Source organism: Amblyomma mixtum, chromosome 5 (assembly GCF_055824585.1).
Source record: "Amblyomma mixtum isolate Tamu chromosome 5, ASM5582458v1, whole genome shotgun sequence".
Classification (NCBI taxonomy): Eukaryota; Metazoa; Arthropoda; class Arachnida; order Ixodida; family Ixodidae; genus Amblyomma; species Amblyomma mixtum.
This window is the reverse complement of record NC_143016.1, coordinates 177,859,185-177,876,864: the sequence shown is the minus strand read 5'-3', so window position 1 is coordinate 177,876,864 and position 17,680 is coordinate 177,859,185. Positions and strand designations below refer to the sequence as shown.

General features: G+C 46.9%; 1 protein-coding gene across 1 annotated transcript in view; it reads right to left on the bottom strand.

The window, feature by feature from the left end:
* The window catches only part of LOC149344904 (UPF0462 protein C4orf33 homolog), a 47,151-nt gene extending 31,386 nt beyond the window's left edge, over positions 1-15,765 (bottom strand). Inside the window, exons 1-4 of the mRNA XM_089542683.1 lie at positions 15,749-15,765; positions 11,519-11,703; positions 4,425-4,482; positions 3,772-3,823 (exon numbers count right to left, since the gene is read on the bottom strand). Of these exons, the coding sequence (XP_089398809.1) occupies positions 3,772-3,823; positions 4,425-4,482; positions 11,519-11,663 (255 nt within the window). The 5' untranslated portion in view covers positions 11,664-11,703; positions 15,749-15,765. The remainder of the gene's footprint in view (positions 1-3,771; positions 3,824-4,424; positions 4,483-11,518; positions 11,704-15,748) is intronic.
* Positions 15,766-17,680: the final 1,915 nt, after the last annotated feature.

Sequence of the window (17,680 nt, the reverse complement as noted above, 5' to 3'; positions counted from 1 at the left end):
TTACACATCTCCTCTCTCGAGCGTTACATTCGGTGTTCCTCAGGGCGCCGTGTTGTCCCCATTACTGTTCGTAATTTACATCAATGATACATTAAATCTAAACTGAGATTGTTCGCCGATGATTGCATTGTATACCGCGCCATAACTAACCAAGACAACACGTGCACCCTCCAACAAGACCTAAACGCTATCTCACTTTGGTGTGAAACATGGCTCATGCCTTTAAACACGACTAAATGTAAAGTCATGACATTTTCCCGCCTTCGCAACCAGATTAAGACTACCTACTACCTCAACTCTACACCCGTTGCCTACACATCATCATACAAATATCTTGGCCTGCACATGACACCATCGCTATCAAGGATTACACATATTGAAACCATTTGCTCCGAAGCCTCACGCGTTCTCGGCTACATGCGGCGTAGTCTCTCCGACTCATCCTCAGACATTAAAAAGCTAGCATATCTCACATTCGTCAGACCAAAGCTTGAATACGCGTCAGCCATCTGGAACCCGTCACAATCATACCTCGCCACTAACCTCGAAGCCATTCAAAACCGCGCAGCACGATTTATCACCTCGAACTACTCAAGAAATTCCAGCGTCACCACAATGAAAAGAGACCTCGACTTGCCGTCCCTCGCATCACGCCGCATCATATCTCGTTTGTGCCTTCTTCACGCATTTTATTATCACCCACGGTCCAGACATGAGCTACTAACAACACCACTACGAAGATCTTCCCGTTTAAGCCACAGCCAGTCTCTAGCACGAATTTCCACCCGCACCCTTGCAATGAGTAGCTCATTTTTCCCTCATGCAATAGTCTTATGGAATTCCTTACCCGAAAACATAGCCGAATGCACAGACAGAAAACAATTCCGTAATAAGCTAAAACTTCAGCCATCCTGAATAGACTGTCCCCTTTGTACTCTTTTGTTACTTAGTTTAGTTGTATTTCTGCGCCTTAGCGTAATTTTGTTTCTCTTCCGCTTGCTTGGTTGCTGTTATTTGACTTAGATGTATGTCTGCATTTTTACTGTATTTTTTTCTTGCTTTTGTTTTTGCTTGCCTTCATTGTATTTTGTATTTTGCTCTTCACATTTTTCCACGTTCAAGATTTTTTTTACATCATGTTAATTCGCCTCCCCTTATGTAATGCCCTCGGGCCCTTAAGGAGAAAATAAATAAATAAAGAAATAAATTTAATATGCACTTCATTCGCAATTAATTTACTCTAATTCATCTTTAATTCAATCCAATGCATCATTAAGCCACATTAACCATCATCATCATCAATCATCAACCTGACTACTCTCACTGCAGGGCAAAGGCCCCTCCCATGTCTCTCCAATTAATCCTGTCCTTTGCCAGTTGCGGCCACCGTATCCCCGCAAACTTCTTAATCTCATCCGCCCACATAACTTTTTGCCGCCCCCTGCTACGTTTGCCTTCTCTTGGTATCCACTCGTCATCCTTAAGGACCAGCGGTTATCTTGCCTTCGCATTAGATGTCCTGCCCAAGCCCACCTCTTCCTCTTCATTTCAACTAGGATGTCATTAACCCGCGTTTGTTCCCTCACCCACTCCGCCCGCTTTCGATCTCTTAACGTTACACCTCTCATTTTTCTTTCCATAGCTCGTTGAATTGTCCTTAAGCTGAACCCTCTTTGTTAGCCTCCACGTTTCTGCCCCATAGGTGAGTACCGGTAAAATGCAGCTGTTGTATACTTTTCTCTTGAGGGATATTGGCAAACTGCCATTCATGATCTGAGATAACCTGCCATATGCGCTCCACCCCATTCTTATTCTTCTAGTTATTTCCCTCTCATGATCCGGATCAGCTGTCACTACCTGCCTTAAGTAGACATATTCTCTTACTACTTCCAGCACCTCGCTAGCAACCGCGAACTGCTGTTCCCTTGCTAGACCGTTGAACATTACTTTGGTTTTCTGCATGCTAATTTTGAATCCTACCGTGCTGCTCTGCCTGTCTAATTCATTGATCATGCTTTGCAGTTCATGTCCTGAGTGACTTAGCAAGGCAATGTCATCAACGAATCGCCAATTACTTAGGTATTCTTCATTAATTCTTATCCCCAACCGTTCTCATTTGAGACCCCTGAATACATTATATCCAAATGAATCCTTAATTCTCATGTCACATTAATTCACTCTAATGCACCTTAATTCATCTTCATTTACTACTGGCGTTTCTATAATCTGGTATTATCGATTACGTTTCGATCAGCTCTAAATCCCCATCGTTTCAGCTCGGTATTCATTTCGGACATTCAAATTTCGGGGCTCGCAATGACTCCGCCGACTTTTCCGGTCACGTGGACCAATCCCGTGGTACATCACATGGTGTGTCACGTGGCACCGCACTTCCGGTGATTCAAATTTTGCATCACTCCCGGCCTGACCACGCCCACTTTTGGTCACTTTTTTGGGTCTAATCCATAAACTAATGGTCTGATTGGCACCAAAATTTTGGCGTCGTATTCTCACATCATCTTCCTTCGATTAAGACACTTTCGAGACGATATCTCTTCATAGTTTCCCACAATCGCTGCGGACATGGTTTCGGTGGCAGAAAGCCGCTGACAAAGACTAGCAATGCTCTCACATTAATAAAAACTGAGTCAGTAGTGAAGCACGTGTGCAGTGGTGCATGTTTGTCCGGTGCCGTCCAGTTTTCAATGCGCTGCCATTTTCTATAATGAATGAGCGACCATCACACACGATGATGCTAATAGAGGAAAGCGACTTGCTTGCGTTGATTTATGCATAAGAAACATTTCGTCAGTTCCAGTGGCACCCACATAAGTCGGGGATGCTGTTGCAAGAGGAACAGCTTCAGAACCTATCCAGAGAAAAATTCATCTGGCCGAGCGCACATCGATGATGACGAAAGTTTCTTGTTAAACATGTAATGGTTTTAGCTCTTTTCGCGCGAAGCCGCGTAGCTGATTCACACGACTCCGTGTTTTGTCGCCAGCCACCGCACCGTTAAATGCGGTCCAGACGCTGAAATTGACGACAACGGGCTGAAGGTCTAGCATAAATCGCCAGTGGAGGGTTTTAGAATATGTGTAGTATGGGATGAAAATGTATCTAAAGTAGCTGTAGTCACCATAGGGTTTTCCTAAAGGCACTGATTTTTCCTTTTGTCTGTCTGTTTAGAACTTCGCATGTTTGGCGTGTTTGGTAAAGCTACGTAGGGGTCATGCTACCTCTGTAGCATGGCCGGCGGGCACCTGATACGAGTCGGCCACTCACACCTGGGAGTCCTGCTATGAGAAGGATCTGATCGCCGGCAGGTGTGGTCGCCCCGCCAAGAACCAAGTTGTTCCGGCGACTCTACGTGAGCCCCGCCGAACTGTCATTCCTTTTTCGTGCTAGTAACGACACCTGTACTCTTCTCGTTTCTGTGCTTTTATAGTTTGGTATGTTCCCTGTTTCTTGATCATTTCAGCAGTCAGCGGGCTGAACGCTGATACCTTATCCTTACGTTCATGCCTTTGAGGAAAGTCACTTCGATGATGACGACTTTCATCCTCCTGCATGCTGCTTCTTAATATGCTCTTGCGCTAGAGTGCGGACAGAGTGCAACAAGGCGTATGAGGAAACGTGCATTGTCATCCTGAGTTCTACGTCTGTAATCGGAGGTTCAAGGAAAACACTGGTAATTTTCACCCAGTTAAAGTTCGTTTCTGGAAGCTGGATTTCTCTATTGCATGCCGCATTTCATCCGTGCACTCCTACCTTAATCACGCTTCCAGCGACGTTTCCAAAGGTTACTAAATAGTGGCCATACCTGCAAAACACAAAACAAATTGCAAGGGGTAACTTTTCTTTTCCAGGTATTCTAAAAGCAGAGTTTCAAGATGTGTCAAGAATGGTAATTGAAAAAACATCCTCAATTTTTATATCCACTTTAAACATTCATTTCTGCGCGTATTTTGAAATAGAGCGCAATATGCAGAATGCCTATTTTTATGAAAAACATTCCGATGGCTACTTAAACTACAAAAGAAGGGGAATGAGTACTGCTGGAGTTTGAAAACTTAGGTCGTGAGTCGCGTCTAATACGCATCTTTAATACGCATCGGTAAACTCAGTTCTAGACCGAGGACACAACTTACTGCCAGATTCACGGTGTGCGATTCTGCTGGCTTTCAGTCGCAGGGAAGAAACTAGAATATTCTAAGTCCTTCCATCTTTAGATGCGTGCAAATATTATTCAGGCTACGAAAATGCTTTTCACATCTTTGTTTTCACCAACAAACCCTCTCCTCTTCTATAACTTTGCACTCGTGCTATTGGCAGAACACTGCATCAAACCATGAATGCCAAGGCGCAGATATTTGCTTTGCTACAGCGTTTCGACACAAGTGCTTGATTCTCCAGAAACTTACGGCCCAACGTCCACTTGAGTATAATAGCCATCCGTTCCCAGGAAGGCGATCTGGAATACTGGAAAAGAAACCACATTAATTTTGGTGCCAAGTACGCATTCCCATAACAGCAGCCCTGTTCATAATAAGGATTTTGTTAGGGAACTCTTGAAATTGCATAACTCTCGGCATTTGTGGTCATGCAATCAACATTGCCTGCATTTCTCTGCATAATACTTTGTTAGTTTTGCGACCAATCGATTGTTTGTTGCCTCTTGGCAGGAGGCAACCTTCAGTCCAACTACTTCCGCTGCAGGACAGAAGCTTAATCCATGTCCCTTCAAGCTGCGGTAACTATGGCCCGCCAAACTTGCTAATCTCTGTCCTGCCAGTCGACTGTCTGCCGCCCTTGGCAATCTCCATCTTGCCATTCGACTGTCTGCCGCCCTCTGCTACGCTTGTGTTCCGTTGAAATGCATTCCATTACCGCCGCCACTGTTTCTCAGTTGTTATGATACTCGGCTGCTGACCCGAAAGACGCCTTTCGATCCACGCTGCAGCGGTCGCATTTCCATGGAGGTGAAATGCTAGAGACCCGTGTACGGTACATTGTAAGCGCACGTTAAAGTCCCGAAAGTGGTCGAAATAAACCCGAAGCCCTCTACTACGGCGTCCCGCTTAGTGTGAGTTGCTTTGGGATGTAAAACCCCGCAAAACCAAACCATTTCATTACCGAAACCACGAGTTATCCTGCCTTCGCATTCATGCCCGGTCCATGCCCATTTCTTGATTTCAATTAGGATGTCATTAACTCGTGTTTCTTCCCTGAGTCATTCTTTTTCCTTGCTACCTCTTAACGTTAAACCTATAATTTTCCTCTCCAAAGCTCTCTGCGCTGCTTTCCAGCCTGTTCGGGAGCTTACAATTTTTTGTTTCTCGTTCCATAGGTGTGCGCTGCCAAGATTAAGCTGCTCTCCATGACCTGTAATACCTGCCAAATGTATTCCACCACATCCATAATTCCCTGAATATTTACCTTCGTGGTCCGGGTCAGTAGTTAGTACCTGCCTAAGTAAATGCATTCGCTGGCAGCTTCCAATGATTCACTGCCCATCGTAAAGCGCGGTACCTTTCCTAATAATTGAACATTACTTCATACTAATTTTCGTAACCCTGCGTAGGTCCTGGAATTCGTACCCTCAGTTACTTAGCAAGGCAATGTCATCAGAAAATTTCATTTCATTTCATTTTTATTTCCTTAATTCATAGATTACTAAGATACTCTCCATTAATTTTTCCTCCTTCAGGTGGAGGGCCCAACGAGCAAGACGTCCAGACGGATCCTTTAGAGAAGATAGCCAACAGAGGGCGTGATGATCCGTCACGTTGTAAAACGGGCGGCCATAGACGTAAGGCAGAAATTTTCGAATCGCCCTGATGATGGCCAAGCATTTCTTTTCTGTTGCCCAATAGTTAGATTCAGTTTTTGCCAGGGTGCGACTCGCGTAAGCTACCACGCATTCACCAGAAGCAGGCTTCCACTGGGAGAGCACTGCTCCAGGACCCACTCCGCTGGCGTCTGTGCAGATTTCAGGTGGAGCAGTAGGGCGAAAATGTGGATTCGGAGGTGAGACGAGAAGGCGGCATAGGGTTGGAAAGGCGCCATCGCAAGCTGGTGTCCACGTCGAGAGATTGTCGCTGGTAGCGAGTAGGCGTGTTAACGGGGTGTTTTGAATAAAGTGCCAAAAATACGAGAATAAACCAATTAAGCTTCGCAGTTTTTGGGAAAATCAGCAACGGCACGAAATTTTGCGGGATCGGGAAGAACACCAGCCTTGGAGGCTACATGGCCCAAAATATGGAGCTTCCTAGCAGCGTAGTAACACTTCTTGAAATTTAGTTGAATGCCAGCAGCAGTGAGACAAGTAAGGACGCATTCTAGGCGACGGAGGTGGGAAGGAATGCCCGAGGAGAACAAGACAATCAAGGTAATAAACACTGCGCTGGCGGACAACGGACGAGAAAGAAGACACACAGTGCGCTGATAATAACGTAATAAAGGCAGGAGTACCACTTGAGTCCACTCAAAATAGTGTCCATGATTCGCTCGAATGTCGCAGGTGCGTGGCATAACCGAAACGGCGTGACGTTGGTTTTATACAAGCCGTCTGGGACGACAAAGGCTGTTTTCGCGTGTTGAGGTTCCGCCATCGGGATGTGCCAGTAGCCAGATCATAAGTCCAAAGATGAGAACTCGGCTTCTTGTAGGCAGTCCAAAGCGCCATCGATCCTGTCCATTCTTCGGTAGTCGACACAAAACGAAATGGAGCCATCTTTCTTTTTGACGAGGACCACGGGCTGATAGAAGCCTGTAAGATACCACGCGGAAGCATGTCGGCGACGTGGGTGTTGATCACTTGGCTCTCCGCGGATGATACGGAATATGGGTGCTGCCGTACTGGGGCATGCGTACCGGTGTCACTATGGTGGACGGCGGTGGACGTGTGGCTCAAGGTCGTCTGCGTGAAGTCAAACGATGCACGAAAACGTTGAAGCAGGGTGACGACCTGATCACGTTGGGCAGGTGAAAGGTTACATTCGATGGCGGTCGAAAACAGGGGGCGGTATTCAGGGGCAAGCGTAGGAGTAGGGCTGATGACGTTGACGTGAAACGGATGTGTGTCTTCGGCAACATGATAAGTAGAGGCGGGGCTTAATGATTGATTGCAGCCCAGGCATTCACCACGGAGTAAGGAAGAGGGGCAAGAAGAAGACGGATAGGACGCGTAAATCACTGTACAGCCACTGAGGATCGTCAGAAATGCGAAAGGAAGCAGTAGGCTTTTGCGATACACGCCAAGCTCCATCGGAGTTAAGAGAAATGGGCCATCAGGGGTACAAGAAGACACAGGCACGAGGGCTGATGAGAAAGGAGGAATTTCGGTGTCGTAAGCGGCGATCAGTTTGGCGGAGCGGACGTAGCACGAGGATGGGTTACTGAGGGGAGACACGACGATAGCAGCACGGACAAAATTGACGTCGTGAAAACAGCGTGGAGGAACAATAAACTCAATGACGTACAAAACGCCCTGAATGATCACTCGGGCAGTGCACGCGGCGATGGCGTCAATGCGGTGCGAAGTTGTGGTGCGGAGGGAAACGTTGGAGACGGAGGTAGTGACTTTGTGAAGCCGGCACAGAGTGCTTCACTTAGAACCGACACGGCAGCTTTGGTGTCAGCGAGCGTAAAAACGACGATACCTTCGTCATGTACATGCAGATTGTTGTCAGCGGAAAACAGAAGACTTGTAAAGCTCGACGAAAGGGCAGTACTTGCCTCCTTAACTGCTACTCTCAGGTTTCCCCAGCAGCTGGCGGGGGTCGACGGACAACAAGAGCCCATTCAGGCATAATTTGGTACAATACAAAGCAGTACTTGATACACTGCGTTGCAAAAGCAGTACTATACCTTTTGTAGGTGTTGATGTGAACCAGAACACCGTCGGTACCTCACCAGGTAGTAGCCATGCTCTTGCTCCGGTTCGGTCGAAACATAGCTCAGTAAAGTGGTCACTGCACTTCGGCTGCCTGTGAAGGTTTCCACCTAATATTTCTTAAATATATCATCCACTGATGGTATAAATTGGGCTTAGAGCGCGGGAACGTGTATCGCAATAAAGAGCACTTACAAAGGCTGACTTCTGGGTCGCGGCCGCTTACCTCGGGTCGCATTATTTTCGGGCGTCCGATGCGCCATTCAGCTCATAGCGGAGAAAGTGAGGTTGACTAAGGTCATCGTCCATTTCATGTGGTGCAACACTCGGTCTATGAGACGCTGGAAAGGGATCGGAGTGTCCGAGAGCCCAAAGATCATGCGGTTGAAGTGGTCTAGCATGTAGGTTGTCCCAAAAGCTTTCTTTTGTGCATTACGGGGGTGAAGGGGCACCTGCCAGTCGTTTTAGAGGAGGTACATGGGGAAAAGCCTCTCGAGCCTTTGAGACGATCCTGCACTTTGTCGAGGCGTGCGGTCGGATACACATCGAGACGGAAAATGGCGTTCAGCTTCCGGTAGTCGACGCAGATACAGACATGGTCGTCTTTCTTCCGCAACAAGACGACGGGCGATGGCCAACAGCTATCAGCGGGGGTGTTACCAAAGCAGAGCTTTCAAGGAGTCGAGTTCAATGGGAGTGGGTGTTAAGTTGAAATTCTCCCACGGAAGAGCGTCGTCACTCTCGGACGTGTTGGGAGCCGGCTCAGCGCACCCGTATGATGCAAGTGCCGCACAAGGGCTGCAAACTGATGCGGTACCCAGCGGGGGGGTCTCGCGGGCCATGACGACGAGTTCATGACTCAGATTCAGCATAAAAAATTGCTGGCGTTTTAGCAGTGCTGAGAACCAAATACTGTGCGAAAGCACAGATTTTTTGCAGGTGTGCTCCACCGCACGTACTACCTTAAAGCGCGATTGTGTCGTCCACTTACCCAGGGAGCTTGTTATGTGCCTTTCATTTCGTGAAAGTCAATGAAGTCTGAACCTTCCGCTGGTTTTGAGGGGAGAAAAGGCGCATAACTGCCTGAATTTATAGGTGGGCACCACCATACTTAATCTTAAGGGGGTCTTTGACAAGCCCGTTATGGCCGCATCCTGGTCAACTTGAGTACCACCGATTTTGGGCACAAGGTATTCGCTTATGTACGAGACTTTCACTCGAAGCGTGAGGCCCTCCTGAAACCAAAGGCGATGAATACGGACCATACACAGGGGGTACACGGGGTACACCTCGAGGGGCGGTCTTGTCGCCGCTCGCTTTCAATATTGCCTTGATGTGGCTTCCACGCCAATTGGTCCGGGTGTAGGGCGTCCACCACGCACTCTACGCGGATGATATACGTTTGGATTACGGAAAGGAACCTTGAAGATATGGAGGACAGCCTCCAGCGAGCCGCACCATAGTCGATAGATATGCTATCGACTGTGGTCTCCAATGTGCTCCCGCGAAATCGGAACTTCTGCACATCAGAGCAAATCCTAAAGACAACACTAGTTTGCGGATCTCTTTGACGGGAGATCCTATAAGAATTTCGAGGAGCTCCGCATACTGGGCAATTCATCCATAACAGCCTCAGCCTGGAATCCACTATCGCCAAACTCAAGCGCGTAGGCGAACAGTTCGGATGCATGATCCATCGCGTTTCAAACAAACGCGGCGGGTTGCGGGGCAGGGACGCGCTTCAGTTCGCCCATGCCTTCGAGACCAGCTGGATCCTCTACTCCGTTCCCTATCCTGGCACTACGAAATGACAAAAGACACGAGCCGACGCCATCATTAGAGAGGCTACAAAGCGAGAACTGGACCTCCCAGTGGCCACGTGGAACGCTAAGTTGTCGGCGTTGGGGTGCTCCACTCCTATCAGGAGTTGTTACGGGAGGTCCACCTCGTGAACCAGTACACGCGACTCTTGCAGACGGCATTCTGGCGCCGCCTGCTAGATCGCCTGCACATCCAACACAAGTGCACTAGAGGATACGCGTTGGGTTCCAGAGCTATGGCGTCACAAGCTATGGGTCCTTCCACTCCCGCGCAACATGGACACGCAGACACATGGATCCAGTCAGGGTATATACTACGTTGACGTGGCAGGGCCGTCGCCCGTTGGATTCTATACGGCCGCCGTAGTTCACCAGGACCAATACGTTAACGGCCTCTCGTATCGAGCTCCAAATTCAGCGCAGGCCGAGGACGCAGCCATTGCGCTGCCGCCTCGGACCCGAATACGAAGGTAATCATCACAGATTTGCGTCGGACCTGTGAACACTACCTGGATGCTCTACCACAAGGTCTCTTGCACTCCACCCCGCTATAGCTACCGCAAGCCTCATTTTTGGACATACAGCTCTTCAAAAGGCTGTACATTTTTCGCGTGAGACTGCTTTTGTGCGACTCAATTTATTCTTAGTCATATTCATTTTTATTAAGTCATTCTTGAAGTTAGGTTCAGCTAAGTAAAGGACAACGCAGCAACCTATGGAAAGAAAAATGTTAGGTGTAACGTCAAGAGACCGCAAGAGTGCAGAGTGGGTGAGGAAACAAACCCTGGTTAATGACATCCTATTCGAAGTCAAGAGAAAGAAATGAGCTTGGGCAGGGCATGTAATGCGAAGGCATGATAACTGGTGGTCCTTGAGGGCAACGGAGTGGATTGCAAGAGAAGGCGAGCATAGCAGGGGGCTGTGGAACCTGTTCTATAGCGCACTCCCTAAAGGACAATTTGCTCCCTTTTTACTCCCAAATGGGCCTATCCGTGTATGACCTTTCTGTGACCTTTCTAAGTGACCTTAGCCGTGACCTTAGCCGTAGCTATCCCTCTGGCACGGTCACTGCTGTTCATGCGGGCTTGTGCTTGAGACAGCAGCTTCCTATGATAAGGTGTTACTGTCAGGGATAGGTGTTAGGCCAGAAAGATAAGGACACTCCCATATGGAGTGATATGGGGTGTGCCGGTCACCGCACGAGGTACAGTAGGGCGTTACTAGGTCGAATGAAAGAGATGCTCGAGGAAAAGATATGGGATTGAGGGCGTTTCGAGCTTGCGCCATTTTGTGACCTCATCTCGGGTCATCAGGTTGTGCGGAGAGGCCGGGGCGGGGGTAATGTTGGCCTCGATGTGGTGGCCATTAATGAGGGGAACCTGTGCCGCCTCGTCTTGGCTGGGACAGCCTTCGACGACAACACAGTTTGTTGGAAAGTGTATTATCTACTCAGCCTGCCATTTTGCATGCATAAAATATACAAGCTTTCTGAAAAATCACTCTCTGTGTGTTGTAATTAGAAGCACTGTGCCTCCCTCAATCCTGTAGTTAAAGCGTCAGTTACGCCAGTGATATCCTAAATGTCCAGTGCTCCGATTCAGATATGACTAGGGTGTGGGCGAATTACTTCGTTTTGTGGGTTTTTTGCGCAAAAAACACGACACAGAAGAAACGAAGTAGACAGGACAAGCGCTTGTCCTGTCAAGCGCTAGCCTGCAAAAACATACTCGAGAATTACTTCGTTGACAAATAGAGACACGACATAAGGACACAGGCAGATGAGGTTGAGCAGGCACCATACCTTCGTAATCCTTCAGGTAGATAGATGATCCTCCAGCGGGTCCCGGTGGCTGACAGGTGTCGTCATAAAAAGCCCCTTTCATTTCCAGCGGTAGCTCGTCGTCTTCGACCATGGCCAGGTGGAACAGATAAGGCTGGCCTGGCATCTCACTCCCGTTGCAACTCTTGGATATTTTGAAGTACAGACTGCATCCGCCGTGGCGAGTTCGAGATTACCCGAAAGTTCGCCATTACTCTTCTCGCTAGTAGACATCGCGTATATATTTCAAAATATTTCATCAATATAACTTGAAGCACATTTCGAGCACGTGGGAGAGGTTAACAGAGATAGTTTGCGTTATCGCTCCGTAACTAGCGCTCGTATAGGTCACGGTTTTATTCTCAAGTTTTGTTGGTACGAGTATGTGAACAAGTCCCAATTTCAGCAGTTATCTAACAAAAATAATCCAGGTGCAAGCACGCACGCTTATGGACACGTGTGAGAGAGAGTGTGTGTGTTAAGGGAGTGGTTTATGAACTACTGACGTGCCAAACTGAAGCAAGCGTAAGAGCGGATGGCAACCAGCGACGGCACATCAAGATCAGTTAATACTGCTTAGTCACGATCCGAAGGTGGTCATGCCAAGCCTGAGGTGACTGCGTGCCACGGGTGCCGATGCCACCATAATTACCAGTGAACACACAGTTGAAGGAGTGGTTTTGTTTTCTTACAGGACTTTTTCAGCACCCTGAACTGCTTAAGTGGCCGCCAGGAAATGAAAACTTAATGCATGGTCCCTTCATTGTATACCAGCACAATTTTCTACTGCTCTTCTGGCGCTTTACAACACTTGCCCCAGTAAGTCTTATCGAGATGGCATTGGAGATGGAGGATCTATTGATTAGGGGCATAGCGGGGCGCCAGTGCGCATGCACAAAACAATATAAAGACCCTCCTGCACATCTGCGCTTGCCCTAATCGACGGGTCCTCCTAACCATAAGTGCGCTTCGAAACGCCTTTGTTTTCTGCTGCATAGAAATGTCGAGGTCGACCTCTAGGGAAAACTTTTAATGGGGTCCATGCTGTGTGCTACAACTAAAATTTCTGATGCGTGCGCACTCCTGCAGCTTTCATTAAATGCGTGCTGTCATGGACAAAAGTTTACGACAAGCGGATTCGCGGAAAAAGTGTATTTTCCTGCTGCCTCGCTGGTCACTCAGCTGGCAATTGTTCCCGCAGATGTAGGATTGTTGAACCTTCATGCCACTGTTCTTTTCTTGCACCTGCTTTGCAGCACCACGCAAATGATGGTTAAATAACTTTATTTGCAGCCATCAAAGTATCAGAGGAGCGACGAAGACTTGCGTCTTCCCCGCTGCCATCTTCCTCCCCTTTCAGCAGGCTGGCATCTCTTGGGATTCAGCGGTGTCCATGGCCAGATAGATGACTTTCTTTTGGCTCTCTTCTTTCTGGCTGACCATTAAAAACTCCCAGGACTCTCTAGTCCTCTCTTATTCGTTGTAGCTAGGGCATGTCCACACCATGTGGATCATATCGGCAGTTTTGTTTCAGTGTTTACACCTCGGGTCATGGATAACCGGATGGTGTCTGCTTAGTGCTAGTGGGTTGGGAAAAAACCCCACCTGTAACTTTCTTCATATGACCTCTTCATTTTGCTGAGGCCTTTGCTTGCTTGAGGTAGTATAGGTAGTCTTCCTAATCTTCCTAATCGACGAGACTGCTCTGGGATCCCGGTGTGGGAGTCCTCGGGACAATACGCGCGCTTTCTCGTTTTCTCGCAGGCCCTCGATCCTGGGCTGGAGTCCAGATTAGGTTAATTAGCTCTGCCGGTGTCGGGCCGGCATCCAGAATTTTCACTTTTTCGGCGTTGTTCTTGGGCCTGCGTTGTAGTTTCGGATAGCCGATTTGTAATCCATAATCACCCTGACATTCTGTTGAGTTAGGTCTAGCGCAAAGGCTACCTCCTAAGCCGCTGTTGCGTGCCTCTGTCTGATGCTGCAGCACGAGACTCGGTCCCCGCCCTCTCTGGTTGCTAGGGCTACGAAACACGTTATGCATTCGTATTCCGCCGCGTCCGTGTGGACCACGTCCTGTCCGTTAGCTAGTTTCTTTCCGTGGGGCTTTCGCTCTGTCCTTTCGTCTACTCTCATGGTGTACCGGATGCATGTTCCTTGGGTGTGGTGGGATTCTGATTTTGTTCCCTATATCTGTTGGGATATTATCCGTGTGTTTGAGTCGAGCTCGAGGTTCGAAGCCTAGCTTTTCTAGTATATTTAGCCCCGAATGGCTGCGTAGGAGTCGTTGTTGTTGCGCTACTCTGGTAGCCTAAATTAGCTCGTCTAGTGTTTTTCAAATGCCCATGTTCAGAATGTTCTGGGTGGATGCGTACAGGGGGAGGCCTAGGGCGGTTTGGACGCTTTTTCCTAAGCAGTACTTCAATGTCGTTCTTTTGTGCTTTGGCTAGCCGTAGGTACGGCGCCACATATGGGATTCTACTGGTTACGAATGATTGGGATAGTCTCAAGAGATTCATCTATTTTATTCTAGCGTGTTTGCTATTCTTTCGAGCATAGCGTACATGTCTGGCCTACACTCTATTCGAGTTTTTATATCGTTTCGGTGTTCTTACCGTCTGATTGTATCCTAAGACCTAGTAATCTAATCATATCTACCGACGGTAGATATACCGAGGGTCCTTGTTTACCGTTTGCGTTATCCCATGTTCATGGGGCTTTCTTTGTCTCTTTTGTGAGCCGAGGAGGAGCGCTTCCGATTTCTGAATAGAGCATTTCAGTCCTACTTGTTTTAGGAGCGGGTCAATTTCTTCGATCGATCTTTGCAGGGTACTTTAGATGTGTGCGCCACAGCCTGTGGTAACACAGAGGGTGAGGTCATCCACGCATATTGTGGGGCAGAGCCCTTCTAGACCTGCCTGTTTCTCCGGTAGGCCAATCATTGCACTATCGAAGAGTGTTGGTGATAGGACCGAGCAGAATAAATTTTCCCTGCTAACCCGCATCTCGCAATCTTTTGGCCATGATTTTATGTGCGTATACGTATATGTAACAGAATGTCCCACACGTTTACATTGTTGTCGATTGTTAACATAAACTTAAAGAAAGTATTTTTCGCGCTAACTGCTGAAAACCATTATTTTGACTTGTTCCTTCAGACTTGAAAGTTTAGATGTATTTTTCGGCGGCAATTTAAACAAAAATCGCAATTTTTGATTCATTTGGTCAGATTCAACCATTACTGTTAGAAATAACATTCAAACTTTCTTTTCGGAAATTCTTATCTAAAATGTTTCGCCTTATTTGGCGCTTGCACATTTGTCAACTGTTAGCGCTAACGGCTTTCAGACGAATTTTGAAAAGTACTTACAAAGAAGTTTTTTTTGTCACATAGATGCCTTCCACAGAAATATTTTTAAAAGTGTAAGAAACCAGCTCATTTAACGATTCCAGTGAAGAATGGTCTCGCCTGCTTCATTTTTAGGTCATGAAATAGGAACGCCTCCTCTTTTGCGCTAATTATGCTTCAGTCACTATTACTGCGCACCGAAATACCGAGGTTATTTGTTTCCTTAGAGTGCTTTGTTGTTCGGTATTTGTGGGAACAGTTCGCTCACACTTTTTGCACGCTTTTACTGCAATGCGTTTGTAACACTGGCAAATTAAAAGCTCTTGACCATAGTGGCGTACTTCGTCCTCTTGCGCCTTCCTGCACCGTAGGTGAAGAACATGCGTAATGATGTGGCTGCCTGCTAAAACAACCACAATCCTGCAGTTTTTTCCCTTTTTAACGGCCAACTCCGACCTGTACTCGTCGTAGGAGAAGGTACAAATTTCGCCCGTGCCACTCGTCTAGGCGATGTTTTGCTTCTGCCACCGCCAAAGACGAGTTACGGTCGGCAATTGCATTGGTTTCAATTTTGAACACTTGAGGGTAGTGGTTCATGACACGTGTTTTGCGCCTTTAGCGCGTTTCAAGCCCGATAACAATCAATTTTAATAAGAATCGACGAGCAATTTGTCAATTTTGTTACGTGTTTCGGAAATTAATTTGGCAGTTAAAGGGTTTAAAGCGACGAGCTCATTAAAGATTGCGACAGTTAACGTCTAAAGCCAGAATAAAAACCAAACTTGTGCGCGGTATGACATTTGTGTGTAAAGACGTATCATTCCTTTAAAGCTTCAAAAAGAATAAAAGATAAGTACCATACTCACAATTCAATCTCCTTGGAGCTTCTCCTAGAGTGTTGAACAAGAAACTGTCAGTACTGATTTCGTGGCGGATTTTGTATGGAGGAATAATTATTAAAAATATCTGCAGTACTTTTTTTATGTGTGCCATCACCCACGAAGTCTAATCTTCTGTTTAGAACAGCGTTACAAACTACTGTACAGAATTCAAAAAGCGGAGCCTGTTGGGCCGCTTGGTGCATGATACAAGGTGCACTCACAAGAGAGAGTGCGCAGGGATGGCGTTGGTTGTGTTTCCTGTGCAGTGCTTTCCTCGTGAACGGCTCTTGTTCCACTGTTTTTTTTACCTTGTACCACAGCAGAGAGTTCCAGTTCTTTCACGAAAAAAAGTTTGCAATCAATAAATTAACCAATCTAAAAAAAATATCTCCTTTGCACATAATGCACTGAAACTTGGTCACGGATGTCTGTTGTTTTGTTTACTTACTGACACTGCTTTTGTTAAGATACGTTTTAGTCACCTACATTCATTGTTCACTTCATGAATCATCTATACTTCCTGCTGGTTGAGCAGGGGGGGGGGGTACCAGTTTTGATATGATGATATCTAGTTGCACACTTAGCGGATTGCTGACATGAAATACGCACGTGTCTGCCCTTTTGCTCTTTGTGTTTGCCCTCACTGATATAAAGGTAGCTGCCTTCTGTGAAATAAACCATTTGGAAGTGGCGCTCTGTACATGTCGTATGTGTTTCTTCATTGTGTCCTGTCTTCTTCGAGCAAGTACGCACCTTATGAGGATATATATTTTAGGCGTAGATACGTATCTATAATTCTAATTATTCTTATGAAATAGCGAATACCTTCTGCTTGTCCATCGACTCGGTGGTTTTCCGATGACGTAATGTTGCGCCCAGATCCGTGACAATGTATGTTCATGATGACATAAAAGCTGCTCATAATTTAAGAGGTCACTCACCAGTAGGCAAGTTTGTTCTGCAAGCGTTACATAAGCGGGTATGAAATTCCAAGATAGCGAGTTTTTTTTTTTAGTGAAAAAATCTCGTTGAAATTTGGGACAGTTAAAGCGTCCCTCCCGTAAATGGCAGAAGTAAACGTGGTTAGGCGAATGGCTGTGTTGTCAGCAAGTACGCACTTTCTATGGCTTCAGTTTTCCCACCTGTCTAGGCACGCATGGGCGCAACCTTTTGCAAAACGGCCCTGAACACATGCATGCTACTTCGAAACATGGTACAAGGCCAATTGAAATAGGTCGCGAAGCCGGAGCTCAAATGCGGTCCAGAACCAAGTGCCAGCGACATCAAATTAGTGGAACTAAAGCGCCAAAATGAAATGACTGGACAGACACGACTAGAAGAGGAAAATAATTAGGATATATTTTGTGTTTCAAAAGCATTCGAAAACAATTGCAGTGATTCCTTTTTAAAATGTTTTAGTTGTGTGCATTTTGTTAGAAAGTATAGCTCTTGCTTTGTAAAAATTTTTATGACAGCGTTCTCTCAGAGCAGCGGCAATGGCAGCGGGACGATGACAAGGTTGACGGTGTCAGATGTCATACCCTTGTCATATCTTTTGACCATTCTGCTTGCTTTTGTTTGAAACTCGATTCTGCTAGCCCTACTTTTTCCTCGTTGCTTGTTGCTCGAGTTCTTGGTGTGCATCGTTCGTGTACAGTTTCCGCTTACCCTTTTGCCAGCGCTTCTGTGTAGTTTCGTTCGGTTGGGTGCGGTTCAGTCGCTTTTGCCCCAAAAGGGCATCGTCTATGGCCATAGGGCCCCCGTACACAAAAAAGAGGTGTGCGGTTGCACGATGTGCGAGCGATAACCTGTCTGGCGCGACACCTGAGGCGAGGACGAAGGAAAAAGGCACAACGAGAACTGACTATCTAAAAATAGCGTTGCTGGTCGGCACTCGTCGTGTCTTCTTTCTTCGTT